Source organism: Pyrus communis, chromosome 5 (genome assembly GCF_963583255.1).
Source record: "Pyrus communis chromosome 5, drPyrComm1.1, whole genome shotgun sequence".
Classification (NCBI taxonomy): domain Eukaryota; kingdom Viridiplantae; phylum Streptophyta; class Magnoliopsida; order Rosales; family Rosaceae; genus Pyrus; species Pyrus communis.
The window spans coordinates 2,286,377-2,306,633 of NC_084807.1; the positions used below are offsets into that span (position 1 = coordinate 2,286,377).

At 37.2% G+C, this 20,257-nt stretch overlaps 2 protein-coding genes across 2 annotated transcripts; both read right to left on the minus strand.

Moving 5' to 3' along the window:
- Positions 1-1,423: 1,423 nt before the first annotated feature.
- On the minus strand, positions 1,424-5,805 carry LOC137733541 (uncharacterized). The gene is made up of 5 exons (XM_068472683.1): positions 4,578-5,805; positions 2,618-3,506; positions 2,263-2,344; positions 1,635-1,739; positions 1,424-1,543 (listed from the first exon to the last, which is right to left on the minus strand). Exons 1-5 carry the CDS (start codon positions 5,803-5,805, stop codon positions 1,424-1,426), a joined length of 2,424 nt encoding a protein of 807 aa, XP_068328784.1.
- Positions 5,806-7,236: 1,431 nt separating this feature from the next.
- LOC137733420 (protein NRT1/ PTR FAMILY 5.4-like) lies at positions 7,237-12,707 on the minus strand. Its single transcript, XM_068472570.1, has 5 exons — positions 12,647-12,707; positions 12,223-12,440; positions 10,943-11,194; positions 8,988-9,262; positions 7,237-8,116 (listed from the first exon to the last, which is right to left on the minus strand). Exons 1-5 carry the CDS (start codon positions 12,705-12,707, stop codon positions 7,237-7,239), a joined length of 1,686 nt encoding a protein of 561 aa, XP_068328671.1.
- Positions 12,708-20,257: the final 7,550 nt, after the last annotated feature.

A 20,257-nucleotide genomic window follows, 5' to 3' on the forward strand; every position in this document is an offset into this window, starting at 1 on the left:
TGAACATTGTCATGCATGAAAAGTGATCTGCTACAGTGCTGTGAACAATGTTTAAGAAATAGGGTAATGGGACAAGTTTAGCAACACTCAAAATTTTGATAAAACATGATTTCTTTTTGGAGTCCTTGCAATTCAACACTTGTTTAAATTATACTTACGTTAAAACGGGGACAATAGGATGTATGGACTCGAGAAATGGTGTTTTATTAAAATTGATAAATATTACCAGATACAATCAAGCACCAAAAAAAAAAAAAAAAAATAACGAAATTCAACTTGTATAATTACAAACATAAATAGAAATACTAACTTGTTGAAGATAGAGGCTTGCTATGCAATGTCCTTAGACAGGATTTTGTACCCACTTGTGTACTTGTGGTTGTTTGGATGTTGTCTAACCAAAATTCAATTATTTATCTTTTAAGGTTCGCGCACTTGATTCTTAGAATCTAGCGAACTATTTTGAGTTTCTCTCAAAGAAACTAGACACGAATTACAAAAATTCTACAGCCAACTTTTGTGTGAAAGTGTCCAAACGCCTACCGGTCAATGAGCCTAAAACCAATGCTAGTTTCCCTAACTTTCTCGATCTCCCATAATACCCGACACGTTTTGTAATTGAATCATGAACAGTTTGTTGGAAGGGTAATGCTAGGAAGATAAAATTTGAAAAACTAAATAACATAGAAGTTGATGATTAGATATTACTTTAGTGTTGATAATATGATTAATGTTATTGGTGACACATTATTTAGTTTGCAAATTTTTCTACAAATTTAATTTTTCTAGCATTACTTTTGTTGGAATTTTAATTGGGTATTTCAAAATACAAATTTGTCCGATTAATTTTATGCCATTATTATTTTCTTACTGCATGTATATCAATGTCAAGCCATTTATTATATCCTTAAATCACTATAGGGTGGTTTCTTTCATTAATATTGGAAAACGTTGTTTCTCCGTTCAAGCAGCTAATTATATGTCTAATATTTAGTATGCAAATAAAAGTCATTAGCTTCATTTATACTTAGCTATTAAGAGGTTGCTAATGTTAAGTAATATGCAGAAAGTAAAACAGAGATATCACAGATGAGGAAGAAGAAGAAAACAGAGAAGGTTTAGAGAGAGAGAGAGAAAGAAAGAAGGAATTGTTGTTTTAATAAGAAAGAAGGAATTTTTGTTTTAATGTTTCTTGATTAATACTTGATTACAAAGAGTACAGTTGCTATATAGATGAGTACATAGCTAACTGCCTTAACCAACCCAATTACTTACCAACAATCCTAACTAATTATTCTAACAGCCACACTCCTAACTGCCTTATCTATTTGGTTGTTTTATCCTATATATTCTAACATCCCCCTGCAAGCTCATGGTGGTCCAAGCATGAGATTGTTGCAGTGAGTATTGAACAATGGCGAACTCAGTCCTTTGGTAAGAATGTCGGCAAACTGCTCGGAAGAAGATACAAACTGAACACGAGCTTCTTGCTTGCAACACGTTCTCTCACAAAGTGAACATCAACTTTAATATGTTTTGCACGCTGATGTTGCACTGGATTAAAAGACAATGCGATTGCAGAAAGGTTGTAAAAAAAAAGAACTGGGGGGGTAAGGAATTTGAACTTGCAGAACCTGAAATAATTGTTGCAACCAATCCAATTCAGCAGCAGTGGATGAGAGAGCTCGATATTCAGCTTCAGTTGATGATCTTGATACTGTTTGTTGTTTCTTTGAAGCCTAAGAGATAGGATTGTTACCCAGAAACACAACAAAACTTGTTGTAGAATGCCTATCATTAGGGTCCCCAGCCCAATCAGCATCCCTAAAAGATCGGAGTGTTAAACTACCTTTTGTATATCGAATTCCATGTGTCATAGTCCCTTTGAGATATCGCAAGATTCTCTTCACAGCCAAATAATGAGAAGCCATTGGAGACTGCATAAACTGACAAACTTGGTGGACTGAGAAGGCTATGTCTGGCTTTGTAAAAACCAAGTATTGTAAGGCACCAACAATACTTCTATAAAGACTAGGATTATTAAAAGGTTCCCCATCATCCTTCAATAACCTGTTATATGGTAAGCAAGGGGTTGCACATGGTTTAGAATCGAACATTTCAGTTTTTTGCAACAAATCTTTCACATACTTCTCTTGAGATAAAAACAACCCTTTCATCCGTGTTTGTAATTTGTATCCCAAGAAAATAATGAAGAGACCCCAGATTTTTGAGATCAAATTCATTTGTTAAATCTGCAATAACCTGTGTAATCATCTCAGTGGCATTTCCAGTGATTATGATGTCATCTACGTAGAGCAACAGAATCACAAGTGAAGAACCAGAACTTTTGACAAAGATCGATGAATTAGCATATGTATTGTGGAACCCTAATTTGGGCAGAAAGCTTGTGAATCTGTCATTCCAAGCCCTTGGGGCTTACTTGAGTCCATAGAGGGACTTATGTAATTTACAGACTTTAAGAGGATGATGATGGTCTTTAAATCCCGAAGGTTGAGACATATAAACTTCTTCTTGTAAAATGCCATGAAGGAAGGCATTTTTGACATATAATTAATGTAGAGGCCAAGCATGATGAGCTGCCAAAGCTAACACTAACCTGACAGTGGTTGGTTTAACAACAGGACTGAATGTTTCCCCATAGTCGAGTCCATGCTCCTGATTAAACCCTTTTGCAACAAGTCTCGCTTTGTACCTTGCTATTGTCCCATCAGAATTCCTCTTGATTTTAAATACCCACTTGCAGCCGACAAGGTTCTTATTGTGTGGAAGATTCACTAGACTCCAGGTTCTTTGAGAATGTAAAGCTGTAATCTCTTCATTCATAGCCTCATTCCACACTGGTTCTTTCAAAGCTGACTTATATGTTGCAGGCTCTGTGGTAGTAAGGTCAACCCCTTCAGAATCACAAATTGATGCATACAAGGCTTTATGCTTCACAATACCACTTTTGGATTGAGTCTGCATGGGGTGGAGATTCATTAATGGAATCTCAAGAACTACTTGGAAAGTCTCATGACAGAACTCAAGTGCCACAGGGGTTGATGAAGATGGAGATGGAGCAGCAATAATGGACTGTGGTGTGGTCAGGGTATCAGTATCATAAGAACCAGAAGTCTGCAATACATCTGGGGACTCAATAGATCTGTGACATGACTTTGTATGCATATGAGGTGATTGACTATGTGTTGGAGATGGCTGTGCATGTATTTGAGGTGACTGAGATCTAGTAGATGGAGTATCTCTAGGTGTAGATAAAGTTTGCACTCTAGAATTTGAAACTGGTGAAACAAGAACATTTTGAAGATTTGGAGTTGGTAGTAGTGCATTGTCAAGTAATGGTGCGGGAGTAAGAATCTGAGCTTTAGGGTAAACATGTAGTAATGGAAATGGAAACTCGAGTTCATTGAATAGGACATGTCTAGAAATGTAGCACTTTTTGGTTTCCAGATGATAACAGAAGTACCTTTTGTAGTAAGGAGCATATCCTAAAAATAAGCATCGAGAGGTTTTAGGTTGTAATTTTGAGGTGTTATATGGTTTAAGGAGAGGGTAACAAGAACAACCGAATACTCTTAAGTGAGAAAGATCAGAAATAGCATCATAGAGTAATTCAAAGGGTGATTTGTTATGAAGGACAGTAGTTGGCATTCTATTGATTAAGTAGGTTGCTGTATGACAGGCATAAGTCTAAAAGAATGAAGGTAAATGAGCAGTCTGCAACAATGTAAGGGCAGTTTCTACAATATGCCTATGTTTATGTTATGCTAACCCATTTTGTTCAGGGGTATAGGGACAAGAAATATGATGAAAAACACCATGTTCAGTGAGAAATGTTTGAAACTTTTTACTAATAAATTCTCCTCCTCCATCACTTTGCAAAATTTTTATTTTGGTTGTAAATTGAGTGCAAACATAATGATAGAAAAAGACAAATGTAGAGAAAAGGTCTGATTTATTGATTAAGGGAAAAATCCAACTGAATCTGGTACATTCATCTGTGAACAGAACATAGTATTTACACCCATCTAGAGATTGACAAGGTGTTGGACGCCACAAATCACTATGTATCACCTCAAAAGGAACCACAGACCTAGTTTGAACAGATTGAAAAGGTAACTTGCTGAATTTCCCCTCTAAACAACTTTGACACATTGTAGAAGATGGATCATGTACAGTAACTATGCTAGACTTCTTAAGCATTGTAGAAGAAACTGAGTTGGAAGGATGACCTAATCAATTGTGCCAAAGAGTTGAATTTACTAGTTTTCCCAAGCAGGCTATGATTTTTGAAGTTGCAGCAGACTGGTGTGGTATAAGAGATGGTATAGGATAGAGTCTATTATTGCATACTCCCTGGAATAGAATTCTCCCTCTGGCCTTGTCCTGGATCCAAAAAGAGAAAGCATCGAATATTAACCAACAATTGTTGTCTAAACATAATCTGTGCACCGATAAAAGATTATGAGACAATCTAGGCACATAAAGAACTGAATTCAGTTTCAAAGGATGATGTGAGGTCCTCAAGAGAGAGGTGTCTATGTGGGACACTTGCAAACCTTCCCCATTTATAGTCTGGACCATTTCAGTATTTGGATATGGTGATGCCAAGCTCAAATTCCTCATATCAGCAGTCATGTGGTTTGTGGCCCCAGAATCAGTGAGCCAACTTTCAGGTGAATATTGTGTGGGGGTAGACAAAGGTGCAGAGGTAGACATTGTAGACGGCATCATATAATTGGATGACATAGAGTGTGAGTATGTGGTATTCATGGCTGCCATGTGTGGGACTTGATTAGGAGATTGATTCCTAAAGAAGCAAGTTCTTGCAGTATGATTTTTCCTGTCACAGATTTGACAGGGTTCAATAGGCTCAGCATTTCTAAAATTACAAGTTGCAGCAGAATGTCCTTGTTTAGAGCAAATCTGACAGATAACATTTGAAGAAGATGTACCACTATTGAATGAGGACGGAGTCCCAAGAATTCCAGGAGCAAAATCATGTACCACAGGCTTGGAATTATAATACCTTTGTCCTTGATTGTTGTTAAACTTCCCCTTGCCTTTAAATTTTGACCTGCCACCATTGAAGAAACTGGATTGACCAGAATGTCCATTAAATCCGGAATTTCCTCTATTGTTGACTGTTTGAATATTGTTCTGGACACCATTTGGAGAAGGGTTCCCAAAAGAATAACTTTGTGATCCGTGACCATTGTTCTTGGCTACCATAGCAGACATAAAGGGCATGGAGAAATTGTTCTCAACTGTGGCCTCATATGCAAGTAACTGAGAATGAAACTCCTTGAGAGATATAACATTTTCGCTTCCACGAATAACACATTTGAAAGTGTTATATTCTGCAGGAAGACCATTGAGAGCCAAGATCACAATATCTTCATCGGCAAAGACAACTGTGGCGGCTGCAAGAAAATCCTGTGCTGCTTTAATACGTTGAAGATACATCGATACAGAATTAGAACCCTTTTTGATGTTCTGAAGATCAACTTTCATCTGGAAAATGGAAGTACGACTAATAGTTGAAAACTGTTCTTGAAGCCGAACCCAAAGATCTCTTGAGCTGGTACTGCCTATGGCACAAGAGATGGCAAAGGAAGACAAAGTTGCAGTGAGAAGTTGCATGAGAGCCTTGTCATGCATCTTCCAAATCTTGTACTCATCAGCTTCAGCTTGTGGGGTTGAAGACGCACCAGTTAGTGCCGAATTAGGAGACCCAGATGAAGAAAACTGAGGAGGACACATGTTTGTACCATCTACGAACCCCATAATTCCATAGCCTTCGAGCATCAATTGTAACTGAAACTGCCATTAAAGATAGTTGGAATCATCCAACTTCACAGTAACCGAATTAGAAACTGATGAAATCAAGTTGGTAATCGGTGATTGTAAGATTTGCAACTGATTTGCAGTGATCATTGTGAAAGAATCTGAGTGAGACAAAAAACCAAACACTTGGCGTGCAAGAACTTCCCAAAAACAAATCAGAGAATTGGCCAAGAAAGAAGCCCGAAATTCCAAGAGACAAAAGAAGAATCAGTATGTTGAGGTTGTAGTGGAAGTAAACCAAGGACCGAGAAAGCTCGAATGGCTTTCAAGACGATGATGCCATGTTAAGTAATATGCAGAAAGTAAAACAGAGATATCACAGATGAGGAAGAAGAAGAAAACAGAGAAGTTTTAGAGAGAGAGAGAGAGAGAGAGAAAGAAAGAAAGAAGGAATTGTTGTTTTAATGTTTCTTGATTAATACTTGATTACAAAGAGTACAGTTGCTATATAGATGAGTAGATGGCTAACTGCCTTAACCAACCCAATTACTTACTAACAATCCTAACTAATTATTCTAACAGCCACACTCCTAACTGCCTTATCTATTTGGCTGTTTTATCCTATATATTCTAACAGCTAATGCAATGCTCTTTAATTTCCTAACGTTCCATTTGAGCCCTTAAATACTTCCTTTGTTCCGAGTAATCTTTTTCTTCCCTATAAACTCCACCTAGTTGAAAAGAATCCCACCGTCCTCTTCTTTCTTGATCTCTTGTATTCTTTCAATTGCTGTTATAATTCCCACCTCTTATATGCCAAAGGAAAGAATCGAGCTGTTCACTCAATCCAAGTATTGTGAGTGTACGCTTACAACAATCATAGGTTGTTGTATCCTGGAGCGTAGGACACCATAACCTGCAATATCAAGATAAAGTCTCCAAGGGGCAAAATTTACTCTTAAGAACAGTGAACTAACACGCCTTGACCTACAATGTTGTTCAATGAAGCCTCAACGAAGAGTAGTTTCTACACTCTAAAGGAGAATATTTTATTGTATATGTTTATAGTATCTAATTAATTGTGGCAACATAAATTACTGTGTACTAATGTTTATCTTACAAAATTTGTTGTAGGAGAAGTAGCATCCATGCATATGACAGAATATTTCTAACAGAGTTATCTAGAAAAATAAAACAATAAGTTGTATGCTGTGGAATGTGTTTGTAAGGGAGTTTCCAAAACACAATAAACAAAAATTATCCATTTGAATTTTAAATCAAAGAACACTGTATCTTGCCATGTCTAAATTTTAGAACGTATTTAGTTCTTGGCAAATAAAAAAATTAATGCATAGGTGCTTGCTTCCAGTTTTAATGGTAGAGCACTTTATGTTTGAATCTTGTTCTTCCTATGCACTTGAATCATATGTCTCATATCTCTCCATCTTGGTAGTTTGCGCAGCTCAGCTCAGTCTTCACTTTGTCTTCTCTTTCGACCTTTTTGTACACAAAAGCATTCGCAATTAACGCATAAACACAAAAATTTAGTGTGCTCAAAACTGCCAGCACCCAATAGAAGTAATCGAGGTGAGCCCGATTGATATTGTCACCAAGCCATTTCTCACCATTTCTTGAGGTAATTAACTCCAGAACAGATATAATCCAATTGCTAATGAAGCTGCCAACTCCTATAACACTCATAGACGCTGCCGCTCCCATGCTTCTCATTTGCTCTGGCATTTGACCGTAGAATAATTCTTGAATTCCAACCATGACGAATGGATATGCGAGGCCAAGAATCAAGTATTGTGGGAGTAACCACCATACCCTCATTGGTATTATCGCTTGAGGTTCATCAATGAGATTGTAGTCTTTTGCAATGTTGAGCCTTTTGGCCTCTACTAGAGCCGACACAACCATAAGGAGTATGGATAGAACTAGCCCAGTGCCGATTCTTTGTAGCACAGTAATACCCGAGGGGTGTCCCGTATATTTTTGGGCTATTGGGACAAAAAACCGATCGTAGATTAGAACGGCGAATATGTTTGCAATGCCAACGAGGCCTGGAAGTGATGCCGCAGGAACCTGGAAATGAGGACCGATCGACCGGATGGTTGTGCTACTTTGTTTGGTGAAGAAGGTATGAAGTTGGGCTTGGACTACACCAAACATTAGGAAACTCAACCATAGGGGGATGAGTCGGAGGACGAGCTTCACTTCTTCCACTTCATTGAGAGAGCATAGCCTCCATGGATTTCTAGGGTTTGTTGAAGCATCTAGTTCGTCTATGATCGTTGCCTTGTCCAAGCATCTGCATTATTTTTTGTTTTCATTACGCAACGTAAGCTTGTTAATTGTGATTGATGATAAGAGGATGAATCCCGTATCGGAAAAAGTGGAACGGACGGACTATCTATTTGCTATTACTATAGGAAAAATTGGGGAAAACAGCCAAGGTAAAAAGAAAATAATGTATGAATGCACGTGGACACCCTAACTAGAGGTTTGGACGTCTATGTCATCTATGACTATATATCTATATATATTTTATATAACATAAAGTTGTTTAGTAATTCTTGTTCAACAAAAAAAACTTGTTTAGTAATTGATTAAGAGATTATATGTGTCTGTTCTACTCAAATGGACGACAAAAATGTGATCAATTCGAATTAACTCTTAATCCAACAGTCAAGATTGCTTGTATTTCTCATTTCATAAGAAATAAATGAATCTAACCCATTCAAATGATTAGAGGCTCTTTGTTGCTCAAATGACCCCTAATTAGGTTAGCACCCTATGTCCATATATATCATGATGCCACATTAGAATTCGTACTGAATAATGGCATTCTATTTGACATTTTGTTTGATTATAATGATCATTATAGAGTTTTAACAATAAAGTATATTTCTAATCTATTTATTTATTGTTTAAATTTTAAAAAAAAATCGATCCTAAAAATATCATAATCATAACTTTTCATTCTACATTTCCTTAACACCTAGCTAACCTAACAGTTTCCTTTGTTACAATTATATGACTAATAGATTTTCATTTGGGCTGATCTTCCATATGAATTTATAGTTTGAAAAAGAACAAAAAAAAAAAAATGACTGCTTTGGATCATAAAAGCATATTATAAACACGAAAGAATAGTACTTTATGCAATATTAAGTTTGTACCTGAGTTGATTAGTACGAGCCAAAACCTGAGGCTGCGACTGACCTTGTAGCAGGGCTTCACCCTTGTCATCTCCATAATAAACACACTCACAATTGAGTGTTTTAGTGACATGCCATTTTCGAGCTGCTGCAACGAGCACTTGTGCCACCGTAGTTAAAGGGCTCCCTGGACGCCTTTGTTTCCTGTACCTCTTAGTCCCCACCAAGAATGATACGAGTGACACCACCAAAACTCCCGCCAATATTCCAAACCCTAATCCCCACCCAACATTATCCTACAAGTATAGTAATTTCAATTAATTAGTGTACAGAATTAATTAATTTATCAACAAAAAATCAAATCTAGTGACATTTTTTTTTGGTGGCATTTTGATGACTGAACTGGATAAATAGTAAGATTAGTAATGTTTTCTCTTTTGACAAACACCCTCCCAGACAACAACCACCGGCCGGCGTCCCTCACATCACCAACGGCGTCCCCTACCAACCTCACAGGTATCCTGATGAAATTGAGGTTCCACCATAAAATCAACACGCCCCACACGTGTGGCGGATTTTCAAGCCTATACGTGGACAACAACTGGATGACGTGGAGTGCGTGTGGCCGTTTGGCTTCACACAAAGACAACCCGCTCTGATACTATGATGAAATTGAGGTTCCACTATAAAACCAATTGGCAATATGAGGAGTAGCCAAGATCATATAAGCACATAGCAAACCTTGTCCCTTACCGATGTGGGACAACTGTCAACACATCCTTCCTTCTCTATCACTCTCGCAGCCGGTATCCATGTTCCTTCTTCCCTTCTCGAAATTATATGAAATATGAAATTGCCGCTAACAAAACCCAAGAGCAAGGAGTTCCTTCATTCAATTAAAAACTTGATCGGTAAGTTCTTTAAATTCAGATTCTTATTTTGGTTTTTTTTTTTTTTTTTTTTTTTTTTTTAATCTTTGGATGGTTGAGAAGATGTGATTAGTATTACAGGGCAGAGGTTCAGGATCGAAGGGGTAAATGAAGACCTAGAAGGACTTTCGAAGAGAGTCTAAGAAAAGACTTAGAGTGCTTGGATCTAATAGAAGACGTGACACAGAACCGAGCTCAATGACGGCTTTTCTTTTTTTTTTTTTTTTTTTTGTTGTTGTTGTTATTGTTGTTTTGATGGTTGAGAATTTTATGAATCCAAAATCAATAAGAGATAAAGAGAGAGGCAACTATCAGACTCGTAAGGATCATCGGTGTCGTGGTCGGGATCGAGGAGGGGTGCATGTAGGGGGAAGGAGAAGGGTTTTTTTTATTTTATTTTATTTTATTTTTTGTTAAACAATAGATTTGTTAAATTAGATGTTAGATTAGAGAGTCGACGGGATTTGAACCCACGTTGTAATTCAAGGGTAACACTTCTCTCCACCACTATGGTAAAAGGCTTCTTGTGTTTCATTTTATCTTTTTATTTACAATATTTTAAGGGTAATTTGGAAATCAAAACACACTAAAATTTTTGTGGGGTGAACTTAGATGGGTAATGGAGTGTAACTAGAAAAACTCGTATAGTAATTTCATGTAATAAACTACATAGAGGGCCATTTTGAATTCGGGTGATAAGGGGGACACTGTTCAAGCCAATTTAATTAAATTTTTATCTGTTATGATTATGATTAGTAATGTTTTGTAATACAGTAGAACAAAAGATTCAACAAAAAACCAAAAACAAAAAAAAAAAAGAAAAAACGAAAAAAAAAAAAAAGGAGCACGAAATTCAATAAAAGTCAGCAAGATAATTTCACGGATATACAAGTTATTAGTTGTGTATCCCAACGATTGACCAAACAAAATAGCTTATTCAACAATTGGAAGTATTAAATTTCTTTTGTGATTTTGTTTTTATTTTTATGTACTATTATACTCTAAATACTTTTGGGAGGATGTGGGAATATAGAACAAAGTTATTACCTGGAGATATACAACTCCTACTGCGGCAGAAGTGGCACCAAACCCGAACCCCACGTACCACCAGTTGAAGAAGGAGCTCTTGACCTTGATCTCTTCCGGCGTGTTCTCATCGAACTGATCTGCTGCAAATGTTTGCAAGCATGGCTGCAGCGCACCTTGAGCCACCGATAAAATGTACAGCGCCACAAAGAACACTGCTCGGCGACTTTGTGAAGGAATTACCGAGATGGACAGAGTCAAAAGAACCATGCCCTACAATATGATATATAAGCTATGAACACAACTACTTAAGTATATCTATCCAATCAAACATGATTAGTATTTTCTTATCAAATAAACTAGCTACGTTCTTACCAAAGTTGAACATTCAAAGCATTTATTAACGGGAAAAAATGCGAAGACTGATTTACCAGGAAATGGATGGTGATGGATTAGGTTTTAAACTGACCAAAATAGGAATCTGCAAGAAAGGAGCCGAGGACAGGGAAGACTGATGAGATACCAAGCCAGGTTCTGATGACACATTTAGTTTGACTCGTTCTAAATATGTTAAAAGAATGAAAATTTGTATTGTCTTTTCGGTATTAAGTATTGTCAAAAAACCAATTTAGCTAGCCAAATGAACTTATTATCTTTAACAACACTCTATTCTAACAAACACTATACTATTTTATCCATTTTTTTATTTATACAAATCCAGTTTTTCGCTCTCTTCTCAATTTTCCCACTTTGACCACTTCATCTTTCTTTTTCTTTTTCACTTCATTTCTTCCCTCCACTCTCTCTCTCTCTCTCTCTCTCTCTCTCTCTCTCTCTTTACCTTTCCCTCTTCGCTTTCTTTTTTCCTTTATATGCTGCAGGCTCATATCAAAACCCAAATCTTTCAGGAAACCAAACTCCCCATCCTCATTTTATCTTCAATCTCTCCCAGTCCATCTAACCCTAATTTTCCCAATTCAACTATTTAGTAAGCCGATGTCCGATGCACTGAAGAATGTCAATCTCTCCCTAGAGTCAGAAGTTAGCTCCGCTGCTGCTCCTCATTCACCACCGAATCTCATGACTAGATGAACAACCACTGAATAATTTATCACTGAATCGAAAACGAATCGGTTCATCTGTACCGATACGGATTTCGGATGCTCTTTCACCGTATTCGGCCATTATGGTTTAGATTCACAGTCTTTCGCAACATAGTGAGCATCATACGGGCGTACCAAAAGTGAACATTCGACACATATATTGAAGGGAAAAAATGCGATGACCTTTAGATGATTTACCAGGAAATAAATGGTGATGGAGAAGACGATGGTTTTGAATCGACCAAAATAGGAATCTGCAAGAAAGGCTCCGAGGACAGGGAAGACTAATGAGATACCCAGCCAGGTGTTGACATTCTTAGCCGCGGCGGCTAAGGGCTGGTCCAAAACATCTGTGAGGTACATGATGAGGTTACTTGCCAACCCATAGAATGCGAACTGCTGGGCCACCTCAACCACTGCAAGTAAAATTTAATTAAGCAACAAATAAACAGAGTACTCATGAAAGATGAAACTTCAATAAGTTTTCAGAAAAATTAATGAACTGAATACAAATATTGACCGCAACAAAAAAATTCAAGTAACTGTGGAATTAAATGAAAAATAAGATGCTGATAAAAGAAGCTGAAATATAAGATGAACATAGAAGAACTTGATTGCTTACAGATGATGAAAATAGCAGCATTCCAGCCACCCGCATTGGGTTTTTCAGAAGCAATATTCATAATTGATGGTGTTTAGAGAGCTGAAATTTTATTGGACCTCCTCATCAAGAGAGAAAAGTACTAGAGATTTGTCTGGAAATTTGGTGGTTTTACATGAAATTTTTCTCGTTGAATTACTATATATGGATCGTGTTTCCGAACTCATATACATACATACATACATATGTATATGTCTCTCTCTCTCTCTCTCTCTCTCTCTCTCTCTGTGTATATATATGTATATAGGGTGGTCACTGGGCAATTAATTAGAATATATAAAGTTATTTGATGCCACTGGCCTTTTATGCTTATAAAGAATTATTTTAGGAGGCGTGGTTGCTTGCTGTGAACCACAAGACAGGAGAATGCAGCGCTTGATTGTACGAATGGCAGGAGGATATTCCCACGTGACTGTGATTCATGTTGATGAATATACCCACGTGACTGATTCACGTTGATGAATTTTAAAACATATATGCTAGACCTGTCGCGATATTTTTTCGTTGGAAGACACATCAACCCAGCGATCGACGACAGAATGGTATTAACAAATAGAGTAAATTTCAGTTTATTATCCTTAAATTTTATGGTTTTCAATATTTGGTATATCAAGTTTTTTTTGTTCCAGAATTATACCAAAAGTGTTAATTTTGGGACAGTCTCATACATCCGTTAGTCTGGCTGTTAAGTCTCCTGTTAACTGATGATGTGGCATCTATGTGAACAATGACTAGACGCCATGTGTCATTCAAGGGTCCATGTGAAAATTAAAAATTCAAAATTTTTTTTTGGTCCTCTTCTACCTCCCCCGATGTCTTATTCCTCTCTATTTCTTCTTCTTCTTCTCCCAACACAAAAAGTTAGGATCTCTCTTCCTCCTTCTTTGCCGGCGTCGCTCCCCTCCCAACTTTCTCTCGAACCCTCCCATCCAATCTGGCGACCAACCCCTCTTTCTTTTCTCCTTATTTGCTCGTCATTTGCGCTCGCCACTAGCACCGGCACCATCGGCCTGAGTTCACGCTCGACCTGCTCAACCTTACCTATCAGATCGTACGACAGGCTCCTTCAAGTCGTCGAGATGCCAAGGGGGTCGAAGAGGACACCGAATTGATCCTTATCTCTGTTGGACGTCGATGAATTGAACGGTAAGGCTGTCATCGTCGGAATTGTTTTGGGTGAGGAAAAAACAAAGGAGGTTGGTGAAAAGGTAGGGGTGGTGGTTGTCGACGAAGAGGAAGGGTTTCTCGAGAAGGTTTTGTGACTTGAACGACGTTGTACAATCTGTAGTTAAATTTGGGGATTATTACAGATTATTGAAATTAGGAGATGAATTGATGTGGAAGTTTTGAGATGATTAGGAAATTGGGATTAAGAAAATACAAATTATGGTTTTGGGGGAGGGAAGGGCGAGCAGCTAAAGTGGGCACAATGCATATTAGGGTTTGGTGGGTTGGATGGGTGGAGTCGAAGATGGAGGGGGAAGGGTGGACGTATAACGAGTTGAAGAGGAAAGGAGATGAGGGTTTGGTGGGTTGGTGCAGAGGAGAGAATGGAGGGATAAGGGAGGAAGGGAAGGTCGGGGGAGGTAGAAGATGACCAATTTTTTTTTTTTTTTTTTTGAATTTTTAATTCCACATGGGTGCCATGTCATCAGTTAACAGAAAAGTTAACAACCAGACTAACGGATGTATGAGACTCCCAAAATTAACACTTTAGGTATGACTTAGGAACGAAAAAAAAACCCCATGTACCAAATGTTGAAAACCACGAAACTTGAGGGTAGTATACTGAGATTTACCCTAACAAATAATATAGATGTAGGATTATCTCGCCTTCTCTCACAATTCTCACTTCATCTTTCTTTCTATATAAAAAAAAGTCAACAAAAAATGTTGATGTGGTTTAAGCGTAACCATTCAAGTAAAAATCAGAAAGAAGGTGAGGGAAAAATATGAGAGAGAATCCTCATCAGAATTTTATACAAGAAAATACACTATTAACAAGTCAACTCGTGATTCATACACAAACTGGCATCACCGATTATTGCAAATGTTGTCAATAAGTGTTATTGTGTTGTGGCCAATTTATTGAAAGGGAGATAGTGTTGACTTGTATTAGGATTCCTACGATTGTGGGATTCCTATTATCTTGAGTTTCCTAGTTAGGATATACCTCTGATTGAGAAGAATACAAATCACATTTGAAAGCATTCTTTCTTCTGAGAAAGGGTGCAGCAAGAGAGTGTATGGAGTGAATAAAGCGTAGATGTCTGTGTCTTTATATATAGTAAATCATAAGGAGAGAAAAAGTTGCTCTCCAAATAATACAAAGTCTAATAGGAAAGAATTCCTAGAACAAAGAACAATCCTAAACCCAATCTACATAGGATTTACACAATCATGCTGTGAAATATTAATTTCAACATATTGTTTATTGTTAATGACCCTTTCAAAATGTTGTTGATGATTTTGGGGGTAAGGCAATACGGCGTATACATTATATTGTCATAATAATTTAGTATGAATTCACCATCAATGAAATTTGATCCTAAAAATTTTCATTTACAAATAGAGAAAAATATTAATCTGTACTACTGAGTGGCAATATTACTGCTATGTTTGAATTAGGTACTTCTGCTCTCTTTGGATAAGAAAACTTTAAAATTTTGCATGATTTTATATTAATTGTTACAAATTTATTGCAAGAAGTGTTACAACCCGTCCTAAATCAAGGTATATATTTTATCACCGAGCATGTAAAATGATAATAATGCCCTCGTAATTTAGTGACGTGGATGGACATATATAGTTTTAAATTATTCCCTCGCTCGCGAAATTAAATGGTGCTCGACGTCACGAGCACGTCGACATGAATTAATAACGAGTATGGGTGTATATTTTTCGGGTTGGTTATTTCTTCTTTGGACCCATTTTTAGGGCCTTAACTCAATGGTCCGATTAAGGGCCTTATTACTCCCTCCACCCGTGCCTTTTTCCCCCTCATTCCAGAAGATTCCTTTTCTCCCTCACACTCTCCCGCACCTCTCCTCCTCTCGGTGATCTCGTCCCCGGCATCACAATCACGCACATGCATATTTGCACCTACTGCAACTATAAAAATTTCTCCCTTTCTTCCTCACACCCCATACTTACCCATTCTCACTCTTTGGAATTGTGTTGTTTGCGTATGGTAACTTCGTCGGAATCTCGAACCTTTCGACCAAGGTAAGTTTGGAATTTCCAACCTCAAATCCTTCTCACGTTGAACTCCTAGTGATGTTTTTAATCTTAAATAGAAGGTTTGTGGGTGATTTAATACAGATTTCATCTCGGGGAAGAATTTCCCCAGATTTGTGGAAAGTGAACAGTGGTCTTTTGACCATATTCAGACCCAATTTCCGACCAACTCCGGTTCTCCCTTGGGTCTCTTAAGAGTATGATTCTCTTCTCTACATTTCTAACTTCAAAGTGGCTTTTGAATCATCAAGTTTGATTTAGTATCGAACTAGAAACTAGCTAGGAAAGTTAGGAAAAAATTCCAGTTTTCTGGAATTCTTGGACCCGTGACCATTTGGCCACTTTTAGACCACTTTTCCGGCGAACCCTGTCTATGTCACGACCCCAAATGGGTATAGATCTATTCCCTGCATTCCTAAGTTTACTTAGGCTTTTGAATCATGGATTTTGGTTGAGAATCGAGCTCGAAATGAGCTCTAGAAGTCATGCGTTCCAAACTGCAAAAGTGCAGATTTTCGCAAGGGGGAAGAAGAAGGAAAAAAAAAAGAATCTGTTGGGCCAGCCCAACCTTTAAACCATTTCAAATTGGACCTAAGCCATTTAATTGGTTTAGGCCTTATGTTCAAAATGGATTAAGTCCATTTAGTTTTAACTTGGGTTTTACACTTAAACTAGATTAAGTTCAAAAATTATTCTAAAAATATGAGGATGCTCGTGTGGTTGAGTAGGCTACGATGGTATATTCAAACATCGTAATTGAGCGACGTATGAGAAATTGATCCTAGGTTTTGTATATGTGCTATCGAATTGACGTTAAATTAGTTATTTCACATATAGGTGAGACATTTTCGAAGGACGAGCATAACGAGGCAAGACTCGGGGATTACGACATAGCTACATACCAGTGAGTGGGCTTTTGGATTTATATATATATATATATATATATATATATGTATACATGTTTTACGTTTTCCCAAAAATTGCTTTAAATGGAATTACATTTTTAAATGCCAAGTCAATTGCATTACATTTTAGTATATGCATTAGTATAGATATGCATAATGTTGCATGACGCTGTAGATGCTCAGGTAAGCTTCAGGCGAGTACTTATTGATGATAGAAATTGCAGTGAGTATAGCTGTGATGAGGGTCAGCCGTACAGGTCACGTTAGGTGACTCCGGCTGACATGGTACTATTGATGGATGAGGGTCAGACGTACAGGTCACGTTAGGTGACTCTGGCTGACACAGTACTATTGATGGATGAGGGTCAGCCGTACAGGTCACGTTAGGTGACTCTGGCTGACACAGTACTATTGATGGATGATGGTTAGCCGTACAGGTCACGTTAAGTGACTCTGGCTGACACAGTACTATTGATGGATGAGGGTCAGCCGTACAGGTCACATTAGGTGACTCTGGCTGGATGGATGAGCTATAGGTTTAGCCGTACAGGTCACATTAGGTGACTCCGGCTGACATATCATTTTACATTGATTTATTCCATCTGGCTTACATGTTTACTTAAGAGATAATTAACATGGCATATACTTGGATTTCCACCGCTTTGAGCATGATTCTTATATACGTATATACTACTATTTTCTGGAAAATTATATGGGTTTTACGGTGAGGGGTTATTATATTTGAAAAGTGAAATGTGTTTTCAAAACTTTGTTTTTGCCTACTCACGTTTTCTGCGCCCCTCCAGGTTGAAACGACTGAACGATCGTATCGACGAGGATTCTTGGCAAATCTCAATATAAGTGACTACCTCTGAGGGTATGATCCTTACCCACACGTGTGAAGTGACTACCTCAGAGGTAGTTACTTATGCTCTGACGACACGTGTGAAGTGGGTGCATACCCGCTCACCAGCGCACTCTGGTATTTAGGCACTCTTAGGTTTAAATTTATTCACATTTTTCACATCATTACACTTTATGGTTTCGTCACTTTCCAAGTGTCGGCCAACACAACTTGATTTGGAGTCTTAATGGACATTCCGGGTCGGAGTGTGTCAAGAAGAATATATGAACTTTTCAAGGAATTTAAGGCCAAATCTCAAACATTACAAATGTACTACAAAGACAATGACCAAAGGACAAAAATGATACTTTCGCACTTATATACATTTAGTCATTCACGAAGTCCAGCCACATAATTATTGAAAGTTATCCGAATTTAGTTAACTTGATCAAACACATGTCTACAACTAACCTCAATTTTAATTAGGGTAAATTTTTTTTTTTTTTAAAATATTGCAGTATAAATATGTCAATTAAATATCGCAGTATACTAATATACTCAAAACATACTAATATCAGAGCTGCTTAGTTCTGAGATAGTTTTTTATTTTATTTTTTGTGCTAAGAAATAAACTTAGTTAAGAAAAGGAGAATCTTAGGGAACACCCGGAGTCCAAACAGTGAAAAACAAGCTCTTGTCGTGCCTCACTAGGAAGCACCCTATCTCAAATACAAATATTGTCAACATTGTGACCAATGGAATTAATAGCATCTACAAGAAAGTTGACTTCTCTGTAAACATGTTGCCACTGAATAAATCAAACTAAGTCACCAGCCATTTGATTACCTCAATAATTGTTTTGAGCCTTAGAAAAATCTTGCACCGGTCCAGAATCTCATCAATAACAGTCCTGGAGTCACTTCAACCACTACATTCCTGACATTTCTCTGTTTTTCAAAAAGGAGAGCATCCCTAAGAGCAATCCCATCAATAGCAATCCTGGAGTCACTTCAACCACTACATTCCTGACATTTCTCTGTTTTGCAAAAAGGTGAGCATCCCTAAGAGCAATCCCATCAATAACAATCCTGGAGTCACTTCAACCACTACATTCCTGACATTTCTCTGTTTTGCGAAACGGAGGGCATCGCTAAGAGCAAGGGCCTTGACAACGGTGATACCAAAATATATTTAATTACAGTTTATTACTTGATTTTTATACAAGTGATATTACTATTTGAAGTTATATATTAAGAGAGGCGAGAGACCAGGTGAATTGAAGAGGAATACATATTTATTAGAACACTCCATGTGACACTATTTAATTTACAAGCCCAATCGTACATTATTTGTCCTCAAATTTAAATGAAAGCGATCACATATGTTTTAGTCACCAGGTAACTAAGACCATCTCCAAATTTTAAACTTAAAATTTAAATTTGAAGGCTTACTTGGCACTTTAGCATCTTTTAAACTTTTGACTTTCTACCGATATGTCAAATTTTAAACATAAAATAATAATTCATATGTATTTTCTTTGTATTGGGAATGAAAATAAACAAATGGATAATGGTTTAAACCAATAAAAAATTAATAAAAAGAATTTAATAATTAATTAAAAAAATTTAAAGGTGCTGTCAAATTTGGCAATAAGGGGGAAAGATGTCAATCCATGCTATGCCACATCAGATTTGGCTTCTCGGTTGAAAAACATTAATGCTGTCTTTTGTTACCGTTATTGCTGATTTGGATATTTTGACATCTCATTTGAAAATGCTCTAAGAGGTGAACAATTATGACCTAATGTAATGTCAGTGGATGCTTAGTGCTGCACCTCTGGAAACAATAAACCATATAGTGCTTAGTGTTGTACTAGTATTTGATTTGATTGCAGGAACATAGTATTCAACAAAGTCAGTCATCCCTACCCTAAAAAGAAAACAATTTCATGTAACAATGGCCATAGTCTGATACAATATTTAGTTGATCGGTTCAGTATATTTCAATAAGGGCATACCAAAGCATGCATGATTACTTAAACCACTAGTTTCTTTTTTTCCCTTCATATATACGGCTAAGCACGTACTTAGATGTTAATGGTACAATAATTGCCCCCCTAAATTATATTGGACCATAGTCATTAGGACCTAGTTAAGAAAAACGTTCGTTCGTCGTTAATCTTTTTGAAACTGTATATAGTATATAAGGATAGGGAGCACAATCTCCCTCCTATACAGTCCCGGTACTGCGTGAGGCACATGAGGCAAAATCCTAAGTTTAGCGCCTTTGAATGCGATTATCATTCAGTAATTAAGAACGATTAAGAACGACATGTTTGGACTCGTGACTTCTAATTAAGTACGAAATCCTGAGTTTAACACCTTTGAATACAATTATCATTCATGTTTTCCTGTATACACAATCTGATTGTTTCCTTCAATCCCTGCCATTCAAATTTGATCTCTCAGTTCAATAGGATTTGTCATCTCTCAACGATTCTTCAAATCATCTTAATATATGAATCCCAATTGCACGGAAGCGAGGAATAATTTGTGGGCGTTTTGATTTTGCCTTCAAAATAATGGA

What these genes read in the sequence shown, in the direction of transcription:
- LOC137733541 (XM_068472683.1), bottom strand. Translation starts at nt 5,805, where the DNA reads ATGGGGTTCGTAGATGGTACAAACATGTGTCCTCCTCAGTTTTCTTCA. An exon ending in CCAGACTATAAATGGGGAAG is followed by an intron (nt 3,507 to 4,577) that starts GTTTGCAAGTGT and finishes GCTTATTTTTAG; the next exon opens with GATATGCTCCTTACTACAAA. An exon ending in GGTTGCAACAATTATTTCAG is followed by an intron (nt 1,544 to 1,634) that starts GTTCTGCAAGTT and finishes GTGCAACATCAG; the next exon opens with CGTGCAAAACATATTAAAGT.
- LOC137733420 (XM_068472570.1), bottom strand. Translation starts at nt 12,707, where the DNA reads ATGAATATTGCTTCTGAAAAACCCAATGCGGGTGGCTGGAATGCTGCT. An exon ending in CCATCACCATTTATTTCCTG is followed by an intron (nt 11,195 to 12,222) that starts GTAAATCATCTA and finishes ATCATATTGTAG; the next exon opens with GGCATGGTTCTTTTGACTCT. An exon ending in TAGGAGTTGTATATCTCCAG is followed by an intron (nt 9,263 to 10,942) that starts GTAATAACTTTG and finishes CTATACTTGTAG; the next exon opens with GATAATGTTGGGTGGGGATT.